This window comes from Leiobunum rupestre, chromosome 4 (assembly GCF_980474605.1).
Source record: "Leiobunum rupestre chromosome 4, qqLeiRupe1.1.hap1, whole genome shotgun sequence".
NCBI classification, from domain to species: Eukaryota; Metazoa; Arthropoda; class Arachnida; order Opiliones; family Sclerosomatidae; genus Leiobunum; species Leiobunum rupestre.
In genome coordinates, this window is record NC_143387.1 from 43,148,334 (window position 1) to 43,172,125 (window position 23,792).

Consider the following 23,792-nt stretch of genomic DNA (forward strand, 5'->3'; position numbering starts at 1 on the left):
TCGAAAGTAGTCCCTTCTGGTGCCTGTTTCGCGTAATACGGTTTATCGCTATTTCACTAATTTACGAAAATAATATCAAGAACCGATCGACGCGACTGAGAACGACCAAACGGGTATTTTACGTTTCCAAGACGTACTCTTTCTCAAACTTTTTGGGCGGAGCTAATTTTACAGAGAAGTCTTAGTCGCCATCTATGGGTGATTATCGTAACGATTTTTAAAAAAAGTCATAGGTCGTTTCGTCTGCTGCCTTTCTATAAGCCGGGAAAATGTCACCTGGGGATAAAACTACTAAATCACCAGATAAAATAAAGTTAAATGTGAAATATATGAACGGAATTAGTAAAGATGTCGTTATTAGTCGTGTAACTGAAATTTTAGACGATGAAATATATTTAATGAACGGATTTAATAGTGTTTTACTGAAATTCTGGAAAGAAACGACAAGGCTTAATGACGCATCCGCCAGTTTTTCTCGCGTTATACACTAACTTTACACTCAGATCTGTTAATTCTGCATTAATAATTGCGCTCCTAATAATCATTTCTACTAAATCTGGAGCCAAGCTGAAGTTAGAAAAATCTGTACTTCCTTCTACACCCGCCATTTTGATGTAAAAACCACGTGATAAATAGTCCCGATATCAGTCAATAGAGGTCGACACAAAAGTTGAAGTAGGCGAAGTTTTCAAAATAAGTAGTCGATCTCGACACTAAGGCCCAAAGCTATGTTTGGTCGTTCTCAGTCGCGTCGATCGGTTCTTGATAATATATAAAATAGTATGTTATAATATTTAACCTAGAACTACTGGATCCAAATCATAAGCGTAAAAGCCAAATCTTCAAATGGCATCGCCCGAACCGTGTTTCAAAGAACCCCAAATTAAAAATGGTTCGTAGCGAATAATATTATATTTAAATAAATAATATATAAAAATAAATAATATATATTTGGTTATAAGGAAATTATAATTAAATAACGTATGTCTGAATTTTTCTAAATTCTCTACTATCTATCGAATTACAGCATCGAAAATTCTACTTTCCTTCAGGGAAGATAACTTCACCGCAAGGTGTCGCGGCTAAGACGTTTGGAGCTACGTCACTCTAAATTATTTCCTAACAACAAAAAAAAATTAATATTATTGGTAACAGACCCATTTTATATCTATTTTTAAAAAATTTGGGCACTTTTAAACACTGTGGTCCATTGCCGCCACTATCGAGGGAATCGCGAAACATTTCCACCCAAATACGAAAGTAATATAAGCGCGAATGGACGCTTCAATAAAAAATACTCGGTTTTTACTCCCCTCTCCAAATTCATCTAGGAAGGAACTATTCCCGGTCGGTCGGTTAAACGGTTAGAATGGCTAGCCAAAAAGTCATATATAAGTCAAAAGGCGATATTATAAAGTCAGATATGCTTGCTCAACTTGTTAAAATGGGATAACGAAATAGTACAGTAAAAGCCTACGGATGAATTCATAGGCTCTTTGGTGGGAAAGCTAATGGAAGCATAGTGGAAAGTGGCCTTTCCCATCAAAACAAGAAGGCCACGTTACTTTATTATATCGCCTATTGGAGACGCGTTTTTGCCCAGGCTCATGAGAATTTTGCGTCTGATAAGAAATGCGTCGGCTCACGTGTATAATTAACATACTATACTAATGTTAATTTTCGATAATATATTTTGAGGTGAAATATATAATGTTACTAAAACTAAGTATAAGAAGATAATATTATTATTATTATCATCCTCAAATGGTATAAATAATTAAAATTTTAAGGCTTCTCGTGGAGGCAGAGTTAATTCATTTCGTATAAAATTATCTTTCGGAAAAAGATGAAAACTAATTCCTTTAGAACTAAACGTATTACTTTTGCAGTACGGTATGCAACAAGTGTTTCCTTTTTACCAGGTAACTTTTTTGTCACTTTAAGGCTTAGCAAAAAACCGATGTTATGTTCGAGAAAAGTTTCCAGCTTTCTAATACTTCAACAAGCACTATATAAATAGTAACTTATGAGTCCTGGCTGTCGTTAATATTACTTCTTGGCAATTAACGCTACAAGAAGAGCTAAAGATATTAAAAATTTATGTCGTTAGCTGTTATATCGCCGGATTCTTTATTTTGAGTGAAGATTTTTCTAATATTGAACGCCATGGCGCTGCTCTTAAAGAATCAATTCGAGTCTAGAAGTTTATTTGTTCAAGATTGAACCAGTTCAAGAAGGTTTAAAATATGACGATTTGTTTAGTAAGTTTGTAAAACGTTTCTCATTTGTTTGAAAGTTAAATGGTTACCTGGTAGTTTTGTTTTCGTCCTGCCATTTTTTCTTCTCGTCGTCACTCATATCGGCCAGAAGGTGTTCGATGGCCCCGCTGAACGGAATGACCAGCGCTCCGGAATCGTTCTTATCCACCCACTCTTTGATTTTGGACAACCTAAAATCGCAAGAAAAACACGTGTTCATGTATAACATTCTAACTGATATTGCTCAAAAACTATTGCAGGGTTGCCACAAAATATTCAGATTCAGATTTCCTGACTATTCCCTGTTTACCCTGACCATTTTAAGAGATTTTCCCTGACTTTTTAAGGTCAAAATTGTTTTATTTTATACTTTACTTTTGTCAGACGTTAATAAATTTAAACGGACTAATATTTCAGTAAAAAGGTTATCGCAATGTTGAAAAAATTAGTCAAACTTTCAAGTTAATAAATGATAATCATAGAATTAGTCATAGATCTAGAGTAAAATAACCTTCAAAAGTGTCAAGATAAAATCTAATTCCCTGACTTTTTACAAATTCTTAAAATTCCCTGACCTTTCCCTGACTTTTTAGGCCAATTTTTAAATTCCCTGACTTTTCCCTGGATTGCTCGGATAATAAATTTTCATTGGTCTTTATTTGTAGAACAACAAATAAGGTGGGGACTTTTGACACATTATGAATTAAGACTAAATATATGTTTCTATTCCCTCAAGGACAAATTTTGTCGGTGCTTCCTCCATGTTTTGTCTTTGGCGGAATCTAAAGACGGATTCTCTATCGCGCATGACCCACCGACGGCGCTGCCATTTTTCGTCCCTCGCCTCATATCCTTCTAACATATAGGATCCTTGACTAAACGTAATGCTTGGATTCCACTAGCGGTACGTTTCTCAGCTTTGAGTCGTACAAAGTCTTTAGGGCAGTAAGAAATACATTATTCCGAGTGCTAATGGAAACCAAGCTTTAGAGAGACAAGTGACTATGATTGCATTTGATATATTAACCATGGAAAATGAGAAAAGGGAAAAACTCTGAAAACTGAAAACGATTATGACAGCGCGAGAGTCGACTTTGAACAGAAATGGAATGCCATTTTCATAAATTACGGGAAAACGGCTCTATTTAAAGAGAAACGTTAATTTTAAGGCGAAAAATAATTCCACGTCAAATACGATATTAAATACCGCGGCATCCAATTAGGCGAATTAAGACAGCTGTCATAATTCAGCTAACGTTCGCAAATTAGATTTCGCGGTTTTATCTAGATAATGTAGAGAGCGCGATGTCGGGCTGAAAGAACGTGAATACGGTCCGCGCGGACTACGTCAACGAATATATCCCAACAAACGGGTAATAATAAGAAAACAAAAATTAAATATCGGTCAGTGGAACCGTGGTATATGTTAAACGTAAATTATACGGCGTTGGGGACACGCTGGAGTGGGACACTGCGGTCTCTGCCCACCTAATTATAGGACGGAGGGCCGCACGCGCTCCACATCTAAATTGCGGAGAAATTTCGACTGTTTAATCTATTAGCGCAGGGCCAGCCAGGGCCAGAGCCGAGGCGGGACGAGGGCTGAGCGGATTACAGATTAAGTAAAGGGCCACGCGCGGGAGAGAACTGCGAGGAGAGACCACCAGAGCGCGCCACAACGGAGCCACGCCATTGTTAATTACCCGCGGCCTAAGTTTGAAGCAATTACTTAATTACGCGCCACCCGTTATTATCCCCCCCCCCCCGGGCTACACCAAACGCGCCAAGACGTGCGAGTCCGACAGTAATGAATAACTGATAGATGGCACTGTCCACGTAGTCCCCGTATTTATATCAATGAGTGACCCTCGTTAACCCGAGCCTCTAAACGCGATTAATTCGCGAATGTTGGTCTCAATTACAAAAAATGCACCACGAAAAATTACCCCGAGAATCAAGTACACGAAACCAAGAATGCCTCGTGATTCCCGGAAGAAAAACCACGCCCCTCCACCTGCACCCGCCTAATCTTTTCCCCTTTGCTCTATCTACGTGTGGGTTGCGTGTGGCCGGGTAATAGAGAGGTTAAGCAGAAGTTTGAGCCGCAACGTCGAGATTCACGTGAACATTTTATACGTTTTACTTTCCGTTTGTACTTCGGAGTCGAATATTTAACAATTTCAAGACGACGTCATATTTCTGTCGAGCTTGCGTGACACGTCGTAATATATTTGTGGTATTTAAATAAAAATAATGATAATTATAATTTTCCATTTTAACAAATCGAGACAGAGTCATGACAACTTATTATTTATACAGGGTGTTTCAAAAGGTTATGCAAAATGTTTCAAGAGTGGTGGGGGGTGAGTTGAGAACTATGCCTGTTTTTGTCCCATTTTCCTACGATGAGTTAAAAGAGCGCCAGAGAGCTTCAAAAAGTGGCCTACTAGCCGCTGGAAGTAGGCTGCGCAAAACCAAGCAGCGCAGAAATGCGAGCATTAAGGTTGGGGTTCGTGTGATAGGTAAAAAAGGACTTTGTAAACAATAATAATAATCAGCTAGGCTAATACTTTTGAAGCATGCATTAATTCAGGTGGTCGGATTACAATGCGAGGTAACCAGCGTAAAAAGGTAAACTTAAACAGTATTTAAAGTCCCTGCTGCTTGGTTTTGCTCTTGTTGCAGCCTACTTCCAGGGGCTAGTAGGCCACACTTTGATGCTCTCTGGCTCATCGTAGGAAAATGGGGAAAAACAGGCATACTTCTCAACTCACCCCCTACAACTCCTTCAAATTTTTGCACAACCTTTTGAAACAACCTGTATAGCAGCGTATTTGTTAAAAAGCGTAAATTCTTGTTTGAATTGAAATACGCCCAAGGCTAGGCCTTGTACAATTAAGACGAATTTGGCGAAATAAGTATACATAGAGACATTCGCGGTACCCCGGGCACACGAAGAAACAAATAATTCTACTTCGACAACACTCATACCAATACATTACGCTAGTTTAAGTATTGTTCAAACGACGTTTTTAATTCTTCGTGTACCCTGGGTTAGTGAAAAGTGTGCAATTTGTGAAAATTCGTTTAGTTGATTGCGTTAGCCGGCGAGCTGAAAGCGTGCTTTACCGATTTTAAAGAATGTTATTGTTAAGACTTCTAGGGGCTTTGCTTAACCTCTCTAGTATCCGGGAAACTTGAAAACAGAGGCTGTAGTCGCGGCTTCATATTCTTGGTCCACGCGAATACCTTCTTGGTTTTACGAAATGGAGTCTCTATTTTTTCAATAGCTACCCGCGAAATGAACACCTTGGTAACTTGGACTACTTCCTGTCTTCTAAGAAGCGCGTTTTCGATCACTAAAAACAGACTATGATTATAGGGTAGGTGTGGGTCTGTTGTCCGTGCTGGAGTCCGCTTTACGTCTGGGTTCAGCTCCCCGATGGCGAGAGAAAAAAACAATATCGTTTTTGTTCAGTCATACCGTTTCGCCAGAAAAAGAAAAAAACTACATTGTCTAAATAAAAAGTGAAACAAGAAGTACCGCAGACGACATCTGGTCACATCAAATGGAAAGTTCGAGATATTATTTTATTCAAAATTTGCTGGGTTTTCATTCCGTCAAGAGATGATACGCGCCCCTCACTTTGCATAGTCCCCTTACCAGGAAAACAAATTTGGGTCGTCGAGTCTAGACGGACGCCACAGACAGTTGAGGGTAGTGAAGGTGCGAATAACAACTGTGTTTCGAAGTGGTAAATAGTGCGGTAAGTAAATCACGTTAAATTGTATATGAATAAAAATTTCGTAAATATGGAGAAAAATGGTAATAAGTTACCATAAATATTTAATTTAAATTATATGAACCCCTATCATAAACTCAGGATGGCGTTCTTGACAAACTAGAATACCCTCAAGCCCTTATTGACCATCTGGATTACCCTCAAGTCCTTATTGACCATCTGGATTACCCTCAAGTCCTTATTGACCATCTGGATTACCCTCAAGTCCTTCTTGACCATCTGGATTACCCTCAAGTCCTTCTTGACCATCTGGATTACCCTCAAGTCCTTCTTGACCATCTGGATTACCCTCAAGTCCTTCTTGACCATCTGGATTACCCTCAAGTCCTTCTTGACCATCTGGATTACCCTCAAGCCATTCGTGACCATCTGGATTACCCTCAAGCCCTTCTGGACCATCTGGATTACACTCAAGCCCTTCGTGACCATCTGAATTACCTTTTGAATTACCCTCAAGCCCTTCTTGACCATCTGAATTAACCTCAAGCCATTCGTGACCATCTGAATTACCCTCAAATCCTTCTTGATCATCTGAATGACCCTCAAGCCCTTCTGGACCATCTAAATTACCCTCACAAGTCCTTCTTGGCCAACTGAATTACCCTCAAGCCCTTCTTGACCATCTGAACGGTCCTGAAACCTTTCCTCACAATCTGAACGGTCCTGAAACCTTTCCTCACAATCTGAACGGTCCTGAAACATTTCCTCACAATCTGAACGGTCCTGAAACCTTTCCTCACAATCTGAACGGTCCTGAAACCTTTCCTCACAATCTGAACGGTCCTGAAACCTTTCCTCACAATCTGAACGGTCCTGAAACCTTTCCTCACAATCTGAACGGTCCTGAAACCTTTCCTCACAATCTGAACGGTCCTGAAACCTTTCCTCACAATCTGAACGGTCCTGAAACATTTCCACACAATCTGAACGGTCCTGAAACATTTCCTCACAATCTGAACGGTCCTGAAACCTTTCCTCACAATCTGAACGGTCCTGAAACCTTTCCTCACAATCTGAACGGTCCTGAAACCTTTCCTCACAATCTGAACGGTCCTGAAACCTTTCCTCTTAATCTGGAAGAGATCGAACTCATTCTTGACAATCTGGACGATCCAGAAAACGTAAAAATATCGCACCGTAGTCACACCGTCATTTTGTGGCAAATAGAAATGAAAACGACTTTTTTAGACAGACTAGAACCGAAGAAACGTAAGACGTTTCAAACGGTACATTTCCGGAATAACGGCAGTTAAAGTTGGAGTTAGCCTTAGCAAGACGAAAAACAATGGAAAATGAAGGTATAAAAAATGACCGCTCGGAACATACGCGGGCGAAGGAGGTAGAGAAAGAAAAATAAAGGCAGAAAAATCGCTGGCAGATTTAAGTTTAATCTTGCAAAAGGTTCTGGGAGGTATCGGGTCCCACCTTCGCACTCCCCTCGCGGCTATTCTTTATGCCCAGAGGAAATCCTCCAGGGCGGAGACGTAAGGTGGTATTACAACGTTCCCTAACAACCGCCCTTCTTGATCGAGGAACGTATATCACACAAAAGAGCCGAAAAAATATAAAAAGGGGAATGGCAGCCTCGTTCTTCTCTTTACCGCGTTCAATTTATGAAACTCTCCTTTCTCCGGCGGAACAGAAATGCCGATTCAGTCCGAAAACCATTACGCCATATTGCGCTTCTACCCCTAATGGTCCGCCATCGCTCCGTCTCCATCCGAAAGCGCTCGCGGACAGACGGTAGATATACTTTCGCTTTTGCCATGGCGTTTCACCCGAAGCCCTTTTCGGAAAAGCCGGATTTTACACGGGATCGAATACCCAAATACGTTCCAATACACCAATTCGCATATTACATACAGGGAAACAAACCTTTAGAAACCGCCATCGAGTATAAAATTTTAATTTTGTATTTATACACTAGATGACACCAGCGTCCAAAAAAAATATATATATATATATATATATTATATAATTTAAGTGCTACTTCAAGCTGAAAGTTTCTATAAAATATTTTAGAAAATATAGTTTTACAAAATTTCAGCTTTTAAATAACCACAATTTAAATTAGACTTTCGCGGATATTATCATTTTTGTAATTTCGGATTGTAAACTGATGGCGCCATCTAGTAACAAGTAGATTATTAAAAATGTACACACAATGGCGGTACCCCTGTAAAAGGGTCTTCATCCTTCTTATATGCGTATTAGTGTATTGAACATTTACAATTGATATAATTTTTTTCCCAAAAATACTATCAAGAATTTAAAATCTCTTTGCGGATTATTTTGCTCAGTTTCGGCGCAATACGAAGATGATTAAATTTTTAATAAATTGACATTCTTCACATCAGGCATCATTTACACAGACAAAGGTGAACTGACCGATTTTAAAGTTCCGTTGGTTTATAGAATTTACCAGAAGTAAATGAACCGGAGTTATCAGACTGCTATACTCCCCATGTTGGAGGCGTTTTCCTTATGAAGTAGTTTACCTCGAATTTGAAATTTTGCGCGCTCCTAGGCCCAAAAAATAACATTTTTGTTTTTATTAAACCATTTTTTATACATAGAAAAAGCTATACCAACAACTCCCAAGTGCAATATATCACGTCAAAAGACGGGGTTGGAAATTAGCTTTTATTTGACTCGATTTTCTCATCAATTTCATAAGGAAAACGCCCTCCGATTCTGAGCGCTATTTCAATAACTTCGGTTCATTTACTTCTGAATTTACTTAATGAAGAATATTTTTACCGAAGATGGCGCTAGGAACATTAGGAGGTTTTCCCGCTTCTATTAAGGCACGACGCACCCTCGGTGGCAAGTTTCAATTATACAGGGTTGCCACAAAATTTTTAGATTCAAATTCCCTGTTTTCCCTGACCATTTTAAGAGATTTTCCCTGACTTTTTAAGGCCAAATTTTTATTTTATATTTGACTTTTATCAGAAGTTAATAAATTTTAATGAACTTAAATTTCAGTAAAATGTTATTGCAATGTTGAAAAAATTAGCCAAACTTTCAAGGAAATAAATGATAATCATAGAATTGGTCATAGATCTGGTCTAAAAAATAACCTTAAAAAAGTGCCATGATAAAATCTTAATTCCCTGACTTTTTACAAATTCTAAAAATTCCCTGACTTTTTAGGTCCATTCTTAAATTCCCTGACTTTTCCCGGTTTTCCCTGACGTGTGGCAACCCTGAATTATTACGTGACATTGAGCCCCATAATGTTGTTGGCTTAACATTCACCAAAAAAAAAAGATAACTGACCGATTATTTTTTAGTTCTATTGGTTAGTATAATATGATCATTACAACTGATTTTGTAACTCTCGATATACGGGTGATTATTGAGTTCTGTTGGTTCGCGGTTGTAATATATTACAGGGCTCCCAGCGATTTTTTTTAAATATTATAGGAATTATAGGAAATTTCATAGGAAATATAGGAATTTATAGGAACATTTTTAGGCAAAAAATAGGAATTTATAGGAACATTTTAACTAAAAATAAGAATTTATACGAACAATTTTGAAAAAGGAAATTATAGGAGTATATTGAAATTATAGGAATTTATAGGAACTCTGGGAGCAAAACCGTTGATGTTTTCGGGAACACCGGACCTAAGACAGAGCTAAGCTCTATTTAAAGGCAAATTTTTCCCAAACGTTAAGGCTGTTTTCTAATACATTATTTTTAAAATTATAGGAATTTCTGGATATAGCTATAGAAAAACTAGAAAATTTCGAAAAAATATTAATTTATAGGAACAATTTGGAGAAAATAGGAAATTATAGGAGCATATTGAAATTATAGGAATTTATAGGAATTATAGGAACTCTGGGAGCCCTGATATTAACGATAATCCAGAGAAAACCCAAAAAAAGGAGCTCCGCGTGATTCTGTTGGTTCGCAGTTGGAATATTTTAAAAATCAAAATAACTTTTAAAAAGCGCGTACCTTTTCAGAATTATTTACTGTTTGATTAGCCATCTCAATTTTGTCGATTGTGTGGGAGGGGGATTACTGAAGATCGTGCGGGCAATTTTGGAAATGGCATCTGGGCCAACTCCCAAATGGGGGACACATCGCGTGCGCTTAACAAGCCCATTGCTGTCGGCACTGAGCGCCGCAATGAGAGAAATGCGAGATTGTGATGAAGGACGCCACCACGATTCCGAATATGGGCTGACTCACATTTGATCATCCGAGTCCGCTGCCACCATTCCCCGTATTAAATAAATTTGAGATACCACCGCGGATATACACTGTTTCGATAATTTCACCCCACACGAAAGGCTTCAAATGTTGTACCTATATATATCTTTACCTTTTCTTTGACTGGGGCAACGTAACCTTCTTTTATACGCGTAAAAGAATTGCTATAGTACTCTTTTATTTACACTCTTCGTGTTATTACAAATATTCGCCCCAAATTTGGGGGTCTATCAAGAATTTGACAATTATTTTGCACTAACAAGGAGACGACCCGAGGTGTAACACACCGATTTGGTTCAAACTCGGGGGTTTGGTGTAACTTGAAAAACCCTACAGGGAAATGTCTCCATAGGCCACCGTTTGGCCATGGCAACTAAAAATGTTTTTGACAACACCAAATGGAAATTTTCCAATTGAATATAACATGGGAATCTGACCAATTTTAAGGGTACCCCCCGTGTAAAAAATTTTAATTTTTTTAAAATGCTAAAAATAGAAAATATAAATAAAAAAATAATACAAAAGTTCGAAATTGATTAAAAATTTTACTGAGGGTACCCTTAAAATTGGTCAGATTCCCATGTTATATTCAATGGGAAAATTTCCTATTTGTGTTGGCAAAAACATTTTTGGTTGCCATGCCAAAACGGTTGCTTATGGAGACATTTCCCTTTAGGGTGTTTCAAGTAACACGAAGGTCTACCAAACCGCCGAGTTTGAACCAAATCGGGGTGTTACACCTCGGGTCGTCTCCTTGTAAAGCTCTCTAGACGTTTAAAACTAAATCATTTCGATGGTATATTCTTAGGGCGTGTAAGAGAATCTGGAAGACAAAGCTTCTGGACAACCATCGTTATAGCATGTGTAACATAATAACTCATAACTATAATCGTATAAGTTGAAACGTTTTGTTACCATAGTTTAAATACTAAATTAATAAAATGATTAAAACACTGTTTTTAATAAAAATACCATGAAATAGTCATGTTTTAATAATTTAATAACTCATAAATATGTCTTTGTATAACATTCCCTTAGAATAGATAAATAATTGTTTCACACGGACCGTAAATGGAAAATTATCATATTTTTTGTGCTATTTAAAAGGTTACCATGGAAACACAATATCGAGATCACGACTTAACTATAAATTTCAAAGCGCGTTATAATAATCAGCTTCAATAACTTAAATTTCCCATCTATAAAGTTGATAACGTGTTTCCGACACGGACTTGGGAGTGACATATCTTACGTGAACAAGGATTCATTAAAGAATCTTTCTTTAAAGCATACTTATGATTGAGTATGTTACACGTGGTTATTATGGATTTAGCGTATTAATATAAAAAAAAACCTGAATATCACGAAATGGTTGACAATCTTCGAGCTGAAGACATGGTGATTATTAAAGTGAAAATCATGTTAAAACTCTGAAACAACTTCCGCGTTTGGTTTGCACGTTCACTCCCCATGGTTAAAGAGGTTTCCCCTTGCAATATAACCTTGTTGAGGTTAACGGTAATAGTTAGTGCATGAAGCTGTTGACTCGAGTGGTACGAAGGGCTTGCCAGTGGCCACCATCCAGCTACGCATTGTAGCCCAGCCACCTGATTTAAAGGCATTAGACTTAGGCCGACGTACAGTTCGATACTAGCGACTGCGCAAGGAGGTTCATGACAACGTAGTAATTTTTCCTATCAAGTTCATACACCCACATAATGAATAACAAAGAACAATGTTTAAGGCCTAGGTTTTTTCTGCCTGTCCCTCTTTAAATTAACTTAGTGGAGCACAAATACCCTGGTGGTAGGCCAACCGCTGAACATGTTGGCCTAATTTAAAGGGGGACAGGCAAAAAGAAAACCTAGGCCTTTAAGTTCATAAAATGTTTAAATTTTTAATCCAACTTTTCCTTTTTAGAGCGTCTTATCCAGTTCTTTGAGTTCTTATACGAGCAAATTTACATTTTCACTTTGGAGGACAGAAAAGATGAAATACGCGAACACGAAATGATCAAATGAACCAGAGTAAACTTTAAATAGGAGCCCGTCAGCATTTCTAAGTTCCATAAAATGGTCATTACATTTAATCCATCCATCAAAAATTTCCTCGGTCAATAGAAACGGACGTAGAAGCGACTACAAAATTAAACGCGTCACGTACGTCGCTCCATCAATGTTCTTTTTGACTTTTGAGGCAAACGACGACGACCCTAATGCAACAATATCAATGTCTCTCGAATACGCGTGAAACATTTCGCGGCTGGACGACCGATATTCCCCGAAAACACGACCAGATTGCTAAAGTAATCGCGAGCGGTACGAAACGTTTTTATCTATTCCGTGTTCCATCATCTACTTGGGTTGCGTTTCGGAAAGGCAGAATGAGAAATCAGTAGTCCCGTCGCGGTTTTCTTCATTAATTATATTCTAAAGTGTTAAATAATACCGAATTAAAAAGGCGGGGACCGATGTAATTTGAATTCAGTCGCGGTTGAGCCGAAAGCGGCGATATTTTTGGAACCCTGGACTTATTAGCGCCGCTTTCGTGGAAATAAATGGTACCGCCGCCAGACACGGCGTACGTAGACGAGTACAGAAGTAAGGGCTCATCATTGCGAAGAAAAATAAAAAGGTAATTCTTCCGAATGGCTTGTAATTCCCGCGGGCCATGAATAATGATCAACAAAAAAAGAAGAGTTAATATACTCGGCGTATGTGTGTGTGTGCGGGGACACTAGCCGAGATAGCGTGCGCGTCGAGAAATAATGTCTATCCGGTATGCCAGCCTCTTGTTCAAAAAGTTGCTTCCAAGATACGCCGATAGATCTATAATTAAGAATTATGGGAGACAGGAATTGTAGCCCGTAAAGCTATATAAAGCGATATAAATATTACGCGAGATAATGAATGTACCGATTCGTAATATTACCACGGTTGCCGCGAAAAATTAATTAAAATACGAAAAGAACTATAAACACTAGTTAGATAAGCAAAGGTTTTAACTCCGATTTAGTTAATAAGAATTTGAAAAGGCTTTCTGTAACGGAAAGTTAGAAAGAGGTCACAAGCCCTAATCAATTTTATCAAATGTTGGGTTCGCACTTTACTGCCGCTAACGTGTTCAGCAAACAATTTGTTTATTGCTCTCTACGCGTCATAAACACTTACTGTCACAGAATACCACTTAAAGGCCTAGGTTTTCTTCTGCCTGTCCCCCTTTAAATTAGGCCAACATGTTCAGCGGTTGGCCTACCACCAGGGTATTTGTGCTCCACTAAGTTCATTTAAAGGGGGACAGGCAGAAAAAACCTAGGCCTTTAACTTATAAAATAATAGTATTAAAATAATAAAAAATCTAAATACGGATCTATGTAATGATTAATAGGTATGAAAGTGTTCCTCGCGAGGGAAAAAATGTCAATGAACAAACCGCAAAATAAAAATTACGGAATCAATGACGAGAGTGAAAGAGAAACATTCGAATGAAGAAATGGATAAGATTTCCGGTGATAAGAATCGCGATAGAAATGTTCTCTTAAATAGAAATACAAATCATTCGTAATATTTCTTGAAAGGGTCTCATTAGGAGCGTTTAAATGATAATCGACTACCCGGATTCTTGAAAAAAAGAAACGCTCCCCGAGCCACCCCTTTATGGCTCTCGCGCGCGTTGATGACAAGATCGAACGCGAACGCGACCTAATCGCCAGTTCGATTGATAACGCCACGTTATCGAAATGTAATCAGTTAATTTATATTTATGAAAATCTGGAAAAAAAAACCTTTCTCGATAAGGTTGATTTTCGTCGAGAGATGGTAGAATATCGTGATGTGCCGAAGCTGGGGACGAGATTTCGCTTCACCCTCTTTTGTAAAGGGAGGTTTAATTGGGCGATGCCAACCACCCGTATTAAATTACCGCGCCCGGAGCGCCACACCGGCGTCGGTAGGCCTCTGAACCCACACAACTATTAACACGCATCGAAACTCTATATCCAGCGCGCCATCTCGCTCTACCGGGATGGAACGGGAGACTAAAAAAAAGTTCGAGGCAATTGCGTTTTTTGGAAGGAAGAGAAACGGACGAACGTAGTAAGGCTATAGCCTCAGGTACGCGGTAGAGGTAGAGGTTTGTTCGTGAAAGACAAACAGGCACGCGACCGCAGCGTACAAATAGAACAAGACACCCGTGGTTTACAATACATAGAATGACGTATTGAAGATTTTGATTTGTCGCGCCTTAAGTATTGAAACATTTCACTTGGTTACAGGCAAAGGAGATTGAATACAGCCTTTCATTATGTTAAATCTTTAATCAGATACGGTATGACTTAAGGAAAGTCACCAGACCCACATTAAAGCTAGTGGTCCACCTGAGGTGACGTAACCGTATGTAGATCGTAAAATAACCGAAAGAGGGCATCCATTACGTATTAGCATCAGAGATAAAGGTCGCGCGCTTTTTGAAACTTAAATAAAACGCAGAAAAAACGTCACGCGACGTGGAAGTGACGTAACGGTTCCGATACGGTTACGTATCGTCTGGTGGACCACTTATTTGGATTTTGTTTATGACGCACCGACAGAAGCGAGGCAGCGAACTTTGGAACTTTAAACCTACCGAAAAACTGGTAAAAGTAAACCGGTTTCTAAATATGAAACAAAAAATAAACTAAATTTCTAAATAAAAACTATTAATTTTTTTTAAAAAAGCCACAAAAATCTGGTTTTTTTCAAGTGACTATAACCGGTTTTAACAAGGTGGCTATAACCGGTATGGCTGGTTCTATGCCAACCCTGAGTCAAGTGACAAACTGTATTGGTCGCTTATGTAGCGCAATTTAACTTGTTTTTGGTATATATTACGTTGAGTTGGGGTTTGGATTAGGTGGAGGTGTTCAGTTGTTTACGCTAACTACATAAGTGGAAACATCTTATCGACCTATTATACTGTGAATAGTCTAGTACGTAGATACCTAAATACGTTCTTGGTCTTGTCAACTGCACCACATTCAGCAGTTAGTAAAAATACAAAATAAAATGAAGATTTTGCACCAACGAATGGAGAGTCAATTAAGAGATACATCTGTCACTGAAGAAGACCACCAACTAAATAGTTAAACATGAGCATATTTATTCCAATTTATAAATTTCCCAAAATATTAACAGCAACAAGGAAATTAGCGGAACACGCGTACTAGAAATACCGTACTCAAAAACTTTCGTTTCTTGATTTTCCGCATTGAGAAGGCCTACTTTGCAAGAGAGCAAATTGGCCTTTACAGAAACGTCGCGGGTAAGCCATAAACTAGGTTTCGCGAGCGGGCCATTCAAGAAGAAGAGGTGCTCGATCCCTATCATTAGAACGAAAGCGACCGTACCCAGATTACCGGTTACGTTCTGGTCCTCACGAAACGCATCCGAGATACACCGTGTTATTAGCAAATAGAGCCGCTGATTCTGCATACAGCCCATTCGAGACCAGCGTACACGCATGCGCTCTGACATTCCGGTTGCAGACCCGTTCCGCGGAAGAAATTTAGGTGGCTTTCCGTTTACGAAAAAAGGACGCGAAACGGTCGGAAAAGTTAAATGCTACTCTCGGCGGTCGTCGAAAACAGCTCGCCACTCGTTAAACACAGGCTCGGTTCAGGGAGAAATAGCTAAAAAAAATTTAGAGTGTTTTTACGATTCCAGTTCGTCGTCTGTATAAGTTCGGAGGCCGGAAAACCAAATGTTCTTTTTTCTTTATATATATCAAAACCCTCACGCTGGGAAGAAGTAATAACTTGATTCTTTAGCATTATTTTTTTTTGGCTCAAACTATCTCTTATAAGATGATGAAAGTAGTGCGCGGCGAATGTCGTTAACAATGAGGCTGAAGGAGAGAGAGAGCAATTTCTACAGCTAATGGGTTATTGATTGCTTTCGAATTCAGCGGTAAAGGGCCGGACGAGGATGTCGTTAACGATACGGGCTATATTTGGTCGCCGCCGAGTGCTTATAATTAACGGAATATTGACCAACGGGATCAGCGTCACTTCCAAGTGCCAGAGATAAGAGGTGTAAAGCTTGTTTTCCACTAGCGCGCGTCATAATGTAATTTTCTTTACGCGCGTAAAAACGTTTGAACGTTTCAAAGCTGAGAAACGCGTCGTTGCGCGCTCCAGTGGAAAACAAGCATTACGCGCGTGTACGCGTTGCTGACAGATATTGTCGCGGTGTAAACTAGAAGTTAGGTTATGGTTGTAATGGATACGTAAGTTGTAAATAAATCTTAAAGCCGATTTTCGTCGAGTTTTGACAATCGTTAACGGGATTTTGGTTGAGGTAGAAAAAGTAAATTGTTGGATGTACTAGCTAAATAAGAACCTTTAAAACAGAGCTCAAGTTATGTTGTCAGACTCCCGTGTTAAAGAGAGTTTCATTATGTTTTTGTTTAAGTGACTGGGATCAAATATCAAACATGAAAAAGGAATTGTATTATATCTTTTACAAGTATTTATATCCCTACACTGTTAATGTTATTCGCTTAAATCTTGTACCTTCGCAGACTGCAAAATACATTTAGGAATAAATAATAGTCATATATACATTGATTGTCTACAACTGTTACAAAGGTAAAATACGGTTTAATAACAAGTAAATATCCCTAGGCAGTGCAATTTTTTAAGGTTCTGAAAAAACTAAACAATCATGGACCTAGCTGATATTTATTTTTTTTTGGATATACCAATGATCATAAGTAAAATAATAACAATAAATATTACACTTTTTTTTAATGCTAATTTTCTTAGCGAACCTTTTTTTTGGCACTGACACTTTCAGCCGGCTCCGACTTGGAATTACAACTGAACTCATAAATAAATTATCGTCCTTGTTACAGGGCATATTTTAGTGGGCTGTTATGCCGCATTTGGGTCGCACTCGGTTTGAGAACTATTCAAATAGGGTTCAGTCTGGAACACATTTTGGTAGTGGTAAAATTACTTTTAACAAGTAAATTTGTAACTTATTTTATACTTATCCCAATTTTATTTAATTTTTGTGTAGTTCTAAAAAATCCTTCAAACACTTTGATTGCGCAATAACTCTGAGTATCATATTTTAATTTTTGATAATTGTCACAGTTATTGCTATTATGTTACTTAAGGAATAATTTATAAATCGCATTTTAACTTACCATTTATTCTTTTTTCTAATGTAGTCTTTGTCAGAGAGGTTAACCAAATAGATCATGGGTTTGGATGTTAAGAATAAATGTTTATTCAAAACTTCAATCTGAAAAACAAATCGAAAATAATTAAATAATTTTAAATATAACAACAGTTATACTGTGGGGTCTATAAAATGCAATTATAGATTTACACTTTCTATCCTATTTTATATATTTTATACTTCGAAAATTAAACAATGGTTTGCTTAGAGTAACTGCGTTTAGATCCATAAAATCAAAAAGGAAATATTCCAGGCGAACACGTACGGAGATGTACTGCGGATGCACCGCTTCTGGAAAAATAAAATAACTTTTCTTCACGGCAACAGAATTATAAATTTTTTCATTTCTGTTTCGGACCATGTGGTTATGATTTAAAGGAGTACTAGATTTGATAATTTTGTATAAAGTTGACAATTCCAAATTAATTTACTACATAAGCTAACATCTAATACCGGAAACAAAACCATAAAAATAAAATAATTTGAGGTAATGTAAATTTATTTGTTAGGTTTATTAAGCCTAAAGTGTTAAAAACGGTTTCGAATATACGCCACAAAAATTGACACCATTAAAAGTACTTGATATAAAAATAAAGTCGTTTGAAAATCGTGACTATTTTTTACAGTTAAATATTTCCTTATTTTCCATTCATTGTTCTTCTGGTCAGGTATTTTGGAATGAAGTGCCGCGACAATTCCAAAGCAGCTGCTTGCCTGACAGAGAACAGATGCCAACGAAACGACATTCGAAAAGAAAAATAGAAAGAAACCACTTAATAGGCCAATTTTCTATTACTAAATGCAAAGAAGGGGAACTTTTCGAAACGACGAATATCGGGTGTCAAAAAGTCATTTGAATCGTGCACGAGTCGCGATACCCAAATTCCGCCCAAATAAAAAATAAATTAAAATATTTCATTCAGACAGCTTAAGCACCTCACGGCGAAACGCAAACGTGTAGACTTCCTCTTGACTTTAATATTCGACTGAGGCCGAATTACCGCGTTATTTTCGAAATAACGGTTAATTTCCTTCAAAAGAACGTTGGTCTATTTTACGTATAGAGAAATTATTTTATAGACCTCCATGCATTATAAGAATATTAAAACACTTTCATTATATGCATGAATAAAAACAATTAAATACAATTGAATAGCACCTATTTTACGTATTCACGTTTCTTATAGTTCAACGGCGGCTCTCGTCAATTCTTAAATATGTTTTTGAAATTATCAAGCGGTTAACGGTGCTTGTAATTAAGGAGAACTGGTTTACTACTCAATTTAAATGGTTTATTTACATGATGAGGATATCTTATAAAGGAACGGCCGAGGATTAGTGCCGATAACAGACTTGAATGGTCTATTTAGAGAGCAATAAACAGATAATAATTACGCTAATAGAATGTCAACTTTTTCCATAAGGCGTTTGATGACGTATTTCGATCAACAATAATACCTTTCCGATAAGATAGAAACATTTAAATTATATTATAAATTTAGGAAGTTCCGTCTCTGCGGTTATCTTGAGGGTTTGGAAGGGGGTTGTTGCTGGTCTTTGGATGATGATAGCACCGGATTTGGTGTTCGGCTGCTCGTAGGCCGATCTTGCTCTGGAATATTCGTTGATTGATTGGTCGAAGAACAATGCTGTAATGCGTAACAGTGCGTTACGAGTGATTGCTCTGAATTTGCGTTCTGGATTGAAGTTTTTGGCATTGAAACCAGTCCAGTTAAGTTGTAGTTGACTTGGATTGTAAGGGTGTTTTCTTGGTGGAAAGTAGTCGAAGAGTTGGACTCTATGTCGTTTTACTGTTGAACCGTCTGTTGTCCGTACATGGTTTGTCCAATGATTTCGGTGATTTCTAGAAAAAATCAAGTCACTGACTTGAAATCGAATCTTCTTACGTTCATTAATTGACACGGTTGACTCTGGAACTTAACTACCTGGTTAGAAAATGTGGAGTGTGGTTCGAATAATTTTCCTTAGACCTATTTAATATTATACTATTGACGATAGTAATTTATCAGAAATCTTTCGTCAGGTTCGTTGTGCCACCAGATCTTTGATAGCGTACTCTTTACCGTTCTGTCACTTCGTTATGCTATGCCGTTTGATTCACGCCGATATGTTGCTGAGAAGAGACGTTTCATCCCATCGTTAGTAAAAACGTCTTGAACTCTTCGTTACTGAAGCATGTTGCGCTATCGGATACCAATGTCTATGATGGATAGACTCTGTCTTAGAGATATGATGAAAGCTGCTGATGACCAAGAGTGGTAAATACTTCCCTTCTAGTGGTTTCGCAAAGTCCAAGTTAATTCTTGACCAAGGAGTAGTAGTCTTTTACAAACGGCCACACTCCGGTAGATATTGTAAAGGCGAACATTGTCTTGCAGTTAGAATACAAATGTGGTCATCAACCTTTTGATCTGTCGGCTTATTTCTTTGTGAGTGCTGTGAAGCACCTTTGGAATTCGCTCTTGACACTTGAGAAGCATGATGATTCTGTTATTCCACAGGAGGACTCATTTACTGTGAATAATTTTGTATTTATTAGTTGGCCAGCTTTCGGACTTTTGGAAGTATAGGATTTTGTGGCGTTTCTTGTTTAGATATGGTTCTCGAGTTTAGAAATAATAACATATTTTTGTTGGCAGTCTGCAGAAACTGCCGGTGTTCAGCTCCTTGTTTGTAATATGAAGATAATGTTAGGGCCCATCGCTTGATTCTAGAGGCCACCATAGCTGAAATTCCTATATTCTCTGAAGTTAATTTTATTAATGGTTTGTGGTCAGGTACCAGATTGAATTTTCTCCCCGTAGAAATTTTCTGGGAATTCCAAATTATCTACTTTAGTCAGTGTACGGGACAGGAATGAAATTCGTTGCTCGTTTCTGTTCTTGTTTCCATGCGACAAGACAGCCAATTTTACTGATTTATTATTATGAAAAACTAATTAAAATAAAACAAAATAGCCATAAATTCCAACGGTAGACCGGTATTTGACGCGAGGTCAAGCGCTAGAGACTTCTGAAGATAAACTAACGTTGAAGATGGATTTGTCAATGGAATCCATTGTAAGCGTTAAGTAGCTTATCATAAGCGGAAAATAGCTTATAAAAAGGTCTAAGCCCTAGAAACGAAATGACAAAAAATCCAACGCTATCGTAGTACTTCAACGAATCATAAATTGCTTGACTGCAAATTTATGAAGACGGACTGTCAATAGATATTACCGACAGTAAACATATTCGTCCACAGGGAGTTTCTGGCTTATTCCCATTTTCTTTTGACATAGCACTCAAGACTGAGGCTCGGATCTACAGATACGAACATTTCCTACGAGTAATCGAGATTTCCTCAAAATAATCCACGTGGTGCAGGGTTGTTTTTTCACAATCAAATTCCCTGACTTTTCCAGGTTTTCCTTGACCATGTCTGGAGATTTTCCCTGACTTATTTTGTGCCAAAAATTTGAATTATTTTACAAATATTTTAGTAAAAGTTTCCTATTCGCAACCGAAATTAAATTGCCTGACAATTCCCTGATTTTTAGACTAATTTTTAAAATTCCTAGACTTTTCCCTGATTTTTAGGCTAATTTTTAAAATTCCTAGACTTTTCCCTGATTTTTAGGCTAATTTTTAAAATAGACGCTTCAATAAATCATCCTACAAAGAAATCGCCAAGAAGTAATATTTCCGAGAGCCGAGAGCCAGGACCCGCAAGTCACGGTTTATATAGTGCTTGTTAAAATAATGGAAAGTTTCAACTTTAAGGCTGCAAGAAGCGTTCCCTGTTAACCAGGTAGCTTTTTTGACATATTAGGGCTTGGCAAAAAACGACGTTCTGTTTATTTCCACAAGCGGAAATATTACTTCTTGGCGATTTCCTGGGAGGAGGATTTATTTAAGCGCCTATTCCCTGACATTTCCCTGATTTTTATACCCATATTCAAATTCCCCGACTTTTCCAGGAATTCCAGGTTTTCCAGATACCGTGGCAGCCCTGTGGTCTAGCAGCTACTAAAAATGTCAACGCTCAGTCGCTCGTAGCAAGCCTTCGAGACCCAAACTGTAACCAGATGCTTAAAATTTTATTGAAAAGGCGCCCGAATAATTTATACTTTTCATTAATGAGAGCGAAGTCGGAATGCGCGTCTGATACGAAAGCGTCGGTCGTGATGGCCAGTCTATAGGCAAAATAAGGCGTGTGACTCCGATTAAAGACAGGGTTTCTAGTTTCAAACCTCTCATTTAGCTGTCACGTTAAAAACATGGGACGACGAAGACTCAAAACTTTCTTCTGGTGGAAAACGCGTACGGCTGGCATTATCCGAAGGTGCTACGGGCCATTCTCTATTTTCAAAAATTGCAGAAAAATCTGTCAATTATTTTTCGAGGCAGCGCAGATTTAAGAAAAAAGGCGTTCTAATCCGCAATTAGGTTTGGATCCACGCGCCAATAATGGAGACTTCTGGGTTCGAAGACGTCCAATTAAAGTCAATCCGAAAGTCATCTCGAAATGGATGACGGGCCGCCTCAATAGCACGATTCCCCGATTTCGACCAATTGGCCCATTTCAAAGACCACCGGAGGAATTAATACCAACCATAATTTTCAATAAAATCGGAAAAAAGACGTTAACTTTTTAGATAGTGAGAAGACATCAGTGTTGGGAACCGCTCATCTCATTGTGAGCGGATTTGTTATTATGAGCGGTAAAATATCTTTTTAAAAGAGCGGAAAGAGAGGAGCGAAAATTTTACCGCTCACAAAAGAGCGTAAAGAGAGGAGCGCCGATTTTACCGCTCAAAAAAGAGCGGAAAGAGAGGAGCACCGATTTGGCCGCTCAAATAAAGAGCTGAAAGAGAGGAGCGCTTATTTAACAACTCAAAAAAGAGCGGAAAGAGAGGAGCGCTTATTTAACCACTCAAAAAAGAGCGGAAAGAGAGGAGCGCTTATTTAACCACTCAAAAAAGAGCGGGAAGAGAGGAGCGCCGATTTTAACGCCCAAAAAAAGAGCGGAAAGAGAGGAGCGAAAATTTTACCGCTCAAAAAGACGTGAGCGTGAGCGGCTCTTTGACGAAAATGCCCAACACTGGAAGACATTACGGTTTGTCATAACGCGATTTTTTATGAAATCCATTTGTCCTTGAGCGCGTAAATCTTCTATTAACATTTGAAAATCCTATTGAATTTAATACTTTGACCTAAAGGTCGGCGTTTGGATAAGAACTAATTACTTAATCTTTTTTTATCCACAACCGACGATTATCCGAAAAATAAAATTATTTTTTGCATGTTAAACCCCTTTCTATCCGTGGATAATACAGTTAACAGCAATTTTTATGGTTAATCGATATTTTGGCAGTTAATTTATCTGTTTTGCCCATCTCTACTTTGACCATCATTTAAATTCGCCGGTTTCAATAATGTAAAGGTATTTTCAAATACCACAAGTACAGCCAACTTCAATAGTTTTGACACGCGCTTTTATTTTACCTCAATTGGCCAAGATTGTACTTTTGCGCGAGACTAATTTGAAGAAAGCGTACCAGAGTATATTCCACCCGTTTCAAAATATTCAAAATGGCGCCCAAAAAAAAAATTATAAATAGCTTTGATATTTGAAATTTTTGTAACCGATAGATCGCGGTAATGTTATTGAAACTGGCAAAAGTTAAAATCAATCATAAATTAAGTTATATAACTAATGTAGTATGTAACTTAGGACAGTCAATATCGGTTTCACAGAAGCCCGGCTATACTTGGGTATTTATTATCGGTTAGTAAATCTCATCACTAATGGTAACTAAAACCACTAATACAGGGTGTTTCAAAAGGTTATGACATTTTTTTAAGGAGTGGTGGGGGATGAGTTGAGAAGTATGCCTGTTTTTTCCAATTTTCCTACGATGAGTTAAAAGCGCCAGAGTTCTTCAAAGTGTGGCCTACTAACCCCTGGAAGTAGGCTGCAACAAACGCCAAACCAAGCAGCAGGGAAACGCGAACATTAAAAGTTTGGGTTCGTGTGATAGACAAAAAAGGGCAAAACAAATTGAGATAACCAGCGCACAAAAGTAAACTTAAACGGTATTTAAAGTCCCTGCTGCTTGGTTTTTGCGCTTGTTGCAGCCTTCTTACAGGGGCTAGTACGCCACACTTAGAAGCTCTCTGGCGCTCTATTAACTCATCGTAGGAAAATGGGGAAAAATCAGGCATACTTCTCAACTCACCCCCTACAACTCCTTCAAATGTTTGTATAAACTTTTGAAACA

General features: G+C 38.1%; 1 protein-coding gene across 1 annotated transcript in view; it reads right to left on the reverse strand.

Moving 5' to 3' along the window:
• Positions 1–23,792, reverse strand: part of LOC149947904 (obg-like ATPase 1) — a 133,328-nt gene that overhangs the window by 34,997 nt on the left and 74,539 nt on the right. Inside the window, exons 8-9 of the mRNA XM_090172158.1 lie at positions 17,475–17,572; positions 2,309–2,449 (exon numbers count right to left, since the gene is read on the reverse strand). Coding sequence (XP_090028284.1) covers positions 2,309–2,449; positions 17,475–17,572 — 239 coding nt within the window. The remainder of the gene's footprint in view (positions 1–2,308; positions 2,450–17,474; positions 17,573–23,792) is intronic.